The sequence below is a fragment of the Mugil cephalus genome, chromosome 21, assembly GCF_022458985.1.
Source record: "Mugil cephalus isolate CIBA_MC_2020 chromosome 21, CIBA_Mcephalus_1.1, whole genome shotgun sequence".
NCBI classification, from domain to species: domain Eukaryota; kingdom Metazoa; phylum Chordata; class Actinopteri; order Mugiliformes; family Mugilidae; genus Mugil; species Mugil cephalus.
In genome coordinates this window covers 17896454-17903009 of record NC_061790.1, presented here as the reverse complement: position 1 = coordinate 17903009, position 6556 = coordinate 17896454, and the positions used below count along the sequence as shown (strand labels likewise).

Sequence of the window (6556 nt, the reverse complement as noted above, 5' to 3'; positions counted from 1 at the left end):
TTTTGAGCTGCTCGCAGCCCTGGAGTTTCTGCAATGATAAAGTCTGTCAGGCCGTCCAGTGACAGAATTATAATGTGACACCGCAGTACACCAATGCCATTGTATAACTAGCTGGTCAGCACAGCATTCCTGTTCACGTTGAAGCCGAGCCAATGTAGTCCCAGGTTGATTGCTGGGTCATTGGACAAAAAACCTGAGTTGACTGGGACACAAGACAGCGTCTGAGGGTAAAGAAACGTTACTCAAGAGGACATCAGTAACTCCATGATAGACCAATCAATTTTGTTACTGGAGGTGAGAGATGAGAGAGATGAGATGAGATGAGCGTTCATCACCCACTACATAAACACTTGTGGACTGATTCTCAGAAATGAATGCATTTATAAAAGCAAGACATATTCATCCTCATTCTCTAGTGAATCATATGGTGTATATACACTGGTGCAGTCACCTGCTGCAACAGGGCCGGTGGCGCATGCCTCTTTTGCCGACATTGTTCCATCCTCTCCATCTGGGCCATTGGGCACAGAGCTGCCACAGGGTGGTACAGTGTCGCTCAGCACCAACAGCCCTCCATCGCTATTCAGCTCACAGAACTTTCCTGTCTATGGTCTCAATCACCATGCGTAAATCCTCACCGAGATCTGCCTGAAGTTTCACTGCATGTCTTAGTGTGCAAGCTTCACTCTGCAGTTGCGCCATCTTACTCAAAATAATCCATCTCACTCTCATTGTCTAATACAAGTACCAATAAACCAATATTCTAATTAAGAAACCAGGGACCCCACTTTTAGACAATTTTAAAAATGATTACAATTGAATGCTTTGGAAGCATCAATGAAGCCATGAGCATTGTAGAGTTTTGCCTGTTGTATTTATCTAAAATGTCCTTTAGTGCAAAAATACATAAATCAGTGTCATGCTTTCATTTCGTTTCAGTAGGATGTATCTCTCTGGTCTACACAGTAGAACTGTTTCCAGCACTTTGCATGACACCTTATAATATCAGCAAACATAAGTCCCAGTGGGACGGAGATTTGGATCATACATATCAGCAACACTGTTACATTCAGCAGTGATGTGAAATGAGCTGTACCTGCTGCAGAACGACTCAATCGTTTGACACATCACTGTATCTCTAGTTTCTTAGATAAATAGTCATGTGGCGTGCCTGCTTCTAGAGTGGGAGAAAACCCAGTGGCAAACACATACACAAGTTTTGTTCTTAGCACTCCAATGTTGCTCTCAGTACCGCTTCCAATTATTCTCACATTCCTCTACTCATATACCAATGGAGTTTGCATGCTCATTAGGCTAACTGGTGACCCTAAATGGACCCTAGGTGTGAGTGTGAGTGCAATAGACTGGCGATCTGTCCAGGGTGTACCTGTCCCCTCACCCAATGCTAGCTGGGATAGGCTCCAGCAACCCCCGCAATCCTAGTGAGGATAAAGCAGTACTAGAAGATGAGATTAGATAAGATTACATGAGATGTTTAAAGCTTCAATAGGAAAGAAGTGTTGAATCAAGACATTGCACAACTGGCTTATAGTACCTTCATTTTGATAAATGCTTTCTACTCAAATCAACAGAAATTCAATTCTAAAATATGCAAACCCTCGATTACTCTGGCTCTAAAAAAAAGTCTTCCATCGTAAAAAATAAACTATATTGTTAACCCAACCCCATTTAACATTGAATTCTACAAAAATACAAAAATAATTTCAGAAATTCTATGCACATAGCTAAAAAAAAAAAAAAAAACTACTTCTCAGGTCAATTTGACCAATCACATGATGACCTCAAAGCAACTTGGAAACTTAGCAAAGAATTGTTTAACAAGAAAAAAGGCCTCCACATCTATCTGTTTTATCTGATGGAGAGTAGAAATTCTCTAATCCCTTAGATAGTGTAAATAGTTTTAATGATTTCTTTGGCAATATCGTTCCTTCATTAGCTAAAACAAATCCAATATCCCAATATTACCATGTTCAACCTGCCTGCTCCAAAGGAGGTACTCATGGTTCTTGAATTGAAAGATTCCTCTGCAGGACATGATGAAATACGATCTAGTCAAGTAAAGAAAATAGTTTCTTCCATTCTTCAGCCACATTTTAACGTTATCTCTCAGGACAGGAGTTCTTCCAAGTGACTTTAAACTCGCTTTAAAAGTTATACTGCTTTTTAAATCAGATGACACTGGTCTCTCCACTTGTCATCCTATATTCTACCTGGAAAACTTGGAAAAACTACTTTACTCAAGTAAAAGAAACATTTGGAGGAAAATAGCATTATACTGTCACTGATATGAATATCGGAAAAAAATGTCAACAGAACTGGCAATTACTCAACTTTCTACTGCTTTACATAATGCCATTGCCATTTTTTTGGATTTGGACTTATTTATTTATTTATCAAGTGTGTGTGGAAATACTTTACTCAAGATGAAGGTCATTCTACCATGACATGCACTCGTCTGAAAAAGCATCTCCTTATGTTATCAGAGGAACGGAGAAAATCCTCTCAGTTTACAACTTCACCTGCGATAATAGAAAGAAGTAACCTATAAACCCCAGTTTTCATCAATTTGCTGGTGAATTTCACTGTTTAAAGTTGTGTAATCTTACTCTGTGCTGTGAAGTACTATTATATGCTAGCTCCTGTTCAAGCCTCAGTTACCTTACAGAAAAAGCCTCCCTAGCTTCTTCTGCGTGAGGTGTTACAATATGCATTCAGTTCAAGAACAGATTTCAGATTTTTTTGCAGAGCATTCAATTCTGCTGTGTTTTAATGTGTGACACCATCGACTACACAAAATACAAATTAGATACACTAACAAAGGTAGGTACATTACATTAACAAATATGATTTACTCTTAGGGCTGAGGAGTGTAAAGGCCAGACACAAGGTGTACATGCCAAGCAGGCAGCCCCAGCGAATACCAAATTCCGCAATTTAAATTCGTTTCTGCAGCAGCAGCCATGTGGTGCAGTTGGGCCTGGCAACTGCCACTAGAGGAGGCTTAATGAAACATAGATGCGAGAGAGACATGAAATGGAACACTCAATCAATGAAAAATCATGTTTACTTGGAAACACATTATCAGAAACATTCATTCATTTCTACGACTTTCCTCAATATCCTAATTCATAAAATTAAATAATGATAGTAAGCAACGCTAACTAATATCAAGAAGAAGGAAAGGTAGATTATATTCGGGTTATGTTAACCAGTCTTGCTTTGTAGAATATAGGTGTATTAAAACGCTATAACAGTATTACTTGTTAAAATTACATTCCAAAGACATTTCCTTAACTAGTTTTGGATGGCAGTATGGCTCCATGGTGGAAACTTATGATTAAAATACTCAAATCTAACTTCTTCAAATTTTGAGCTAGAAAAACTAACAACACTGGTTTTTGACACATATCACGAGCTGAGTATAGATTAAACATTGTAATTTTGGTTACAAGTGTACATTTCATAGTTTGTAGTTCTAATCAGAGAGAGATCTTGCAGTTCTTGATTTGTTTATGATCTTTATCTGCCACAGTTAGTCTGTTAGCCTGGTCATTCTTATCTTTGGTGCCTGAATGTGGATTGCACATAAATGGGAGAAAAGTCTTTAATCCTTGTTCGTTGGCACGGGAATGTGCTTAAAAGCTTGTTTCGTGGCTTTGTTTTATGGTCTCAAAAGTCTGCAAAGGAAACAAAAACAGTGCTGTCCGTTATGGACTGTCTGGCGATGTGACCCCTCCTGGTGGGTCAGGGGAGAAATAAGATGTTCTCCTACACCAGTCAGAAAGTTATGGCTAATTGGTGTGCATTAGAGTTTCTGTGCACTGTAGGGGGATTTGTATTTGTGGGTCTGTGAGATTGAGATTTGAAACATAACCATATCAACAACTTTCATCTTTCAGCAACCCAATGATCAAAAACATAAATCTAAATGAATACAAACGATACTTCAGTCTAGTAGAGAACATAATGTTGTTTTGTGATATTGTCATATTGTGAACATGGAACTATAACTGGTTCAGTGCACACAGATGGGCCATGACATAAATAACAGTCAATTTGTGAAGCAAGTACTATACAAAAGACAGAAAAGAACTTCTTTATCAATATTTATGGTAATCATTGTGCACATTGAGAGTCAGTGGAGATTTGTGTTAGTAAAATCACCTTGAAATATTTTTCCGGAAATCATCATCCTGAAAGCTGATCTAAACCAGCGGTAGAAGAAAGCATATATAAATGGATTGAACATTGAATTTGAAAGAGCAAAGCAGTTAAAGGGTTCAACTAATGCAGCAACACTGTTACTCAAAGTATGAAAGGGGTAAGAGATAAAAATAGGCAGCCAGCATATCAAATATAATCCCATGACTATAGCCATTGTTTTGGTTGCCTTTCTCTCCTTCTTACTGGCAACCGGCCCAGACTGAGAGGTTTCATTCTGGAGGCTGGATACTTGTTTCAGTGCAACAAGTAGAATTTTAGAGTAGACACAAAACAATATTATTGTTGGGACATAAAATGCTAAAATGGATACAACACCACTCAAGAAAAAACACTCTATTCTACATAAATCGTAATAATACTCCATTACAAAGTCACAAATTCCATATAAAACTGAAACAGCCCAGCTCCCCAGGCCCATCATTCTGGAAACATGGTCATTTAATTTACTGTTATACATCAGAGGATGGCACACTGCATAATATCTATCAATAGAAATACAGCACAAGTTTAGAACAGAAGATGAACTAATTGTAACATCAAAGGCCCTTCTTATTTTGCATGTTGTAGTGTTCTGATACAAACACGTTGTTAGAGAAAAAGCCATATTAAAAGGAAACATTAAAGCTCCTATTAGCAGGTCAGCCACTGCTAGGGAGAGGATAAGGTAGTTAGCAGGAGTGTGGAGCTGTTTAAAATAAATGATAGAGATTATCACAAGAAGATTGCCACATATTGTCACTGCGGTCAGTGAGGAAAGAAAAATATATAACAACATACATAAGTAATTTTCTGACTGACAGAAATTCCAGTTCAAGTCATTATCTGTTGTATTTGACAACTGCATAATGCTGGAGAAATCTAACCGGATTCAAAGAAACATTTCTTTAAATGAGAATTAGTACAAGACAATATTGTTAACAAGATACATACATATACATCAATGTTATTTTCTCATTACTTACACGACAAAGTCTTGCTGGCAGCTCTGTGTGTCTCACCAATGCTCAGCAGAGGCTTTGGACTTGACTGTAACTCCTGAAATTTCCCAGCTAATTTCAATAATTAATTAATAATTTGCTGAGACAATTACCATGCGTGAGACCATACGTACTGTCTTTGTGCATTACAACATCTATTTTCTAATCAGTTTTTTATGTCCACCAGTGGCCCTCTATTAACCCTTGTATGGTATTCGGGTCAAATTTTTACAAGAAGAAAAATGATACAAGTATACATTTTTTCTACCTGAAACTCAATGGCCTTAGCTTATTTTCTGTGATAAACATATATAAAGAAACAAAAACAAAATAGCACATATGCTACTATACCCCACACATTTACATCCTTCATATGGTCTTTGGGCCATTTTGACCGGCATACACAGAGACACACAGAAACATGCCCACACAGACAAACACAGACACACACACACACACACACACACACACACACACACACACACACAGCAATTTTTAGAGCCGCAATGTCTCTGAAGAGCTTCCATGTATTCAGATTTGACAAACGGGAATCAAAACCTGTTACACGGTGGGGGGACAAGTTGGCAGCAATCGGCACTGTGTGGGACCAGTGGGTGGACCGGCTTCCCTGTCTTTATAACCCTGGGCCCAATGTAACTGTGGATGAACAGCCTGTGGGGTTTAGAGGCCGCTGCCCTTTCAGGCAGTATATGCCCTCAAAACCACCAAGGTATAGCATCAAAATCTGGGCTGCCTGTGATGCTGTTTCATCTTATGCATGGAACCTGCAAATTTATACAGGTAGTTATGTCACAAGGCCTCAGTGGCCACAACATTACCTGTGACATTTAGAATTAGAATTGTTTTTAACACCCCAAATGTGTCCCGGGTCAATTTGACCTGAGGGATACCAGAGGGTCCTAAAAGTGAGGACCATACAAGGGTTAAGTAAGCAGCACCCTGCATAGACAATATGTACATTCTCCTATGCTGCTGCATTGTCCTGTCTTTACTATATGCAGTGAAGTAGTATTAAGTGCTATTGACAGTGTCGATTAATATATTATACATATCTGCAGCGCACAGTATTGACAAGATCATGTGTTTATGTTACAATATTCAGGTCAGGAACAGCTTTTGTTTTTGCAAAGCATTACTTTATATTGTGTGTCTATGTGTCCATCGAGTGGTCGACTCGACTTTCACCCCATATTAGTCCACTTTAAAAAATCAGAGGTCATTCAACCCCTGCCTGTGCCTGTATCGTACAGCAGCAGCATTTCAGCATGACCGTAATGGTTTTTCTTTTTCAGCCTCCCTTTGAATTTTGTCCA

At 38.6% G+C, this 6556-nt stretch overlaps 1 protein-coding gene across 1 annotated transcript; it reads right to left on the bottom strand.

Moving 5' to 3' along the window:
• Positions 1-4156: 4156 nt before the first annotated feature.
• Positions 4157-5089, bottom strand: LOC124999481 (trace amine-associated receptor 1-like). Its single transcript, XM_047574394.1, has one exon. The coding sequence runs from the start codon at positions 5087-5089 to the stop codon at positions 4157-4159; it is 933 nt and encodes a 310-aa protein (XP_047430350.1).
• Positions 5090-6556: the final 1467 nt, after the last annotated feature.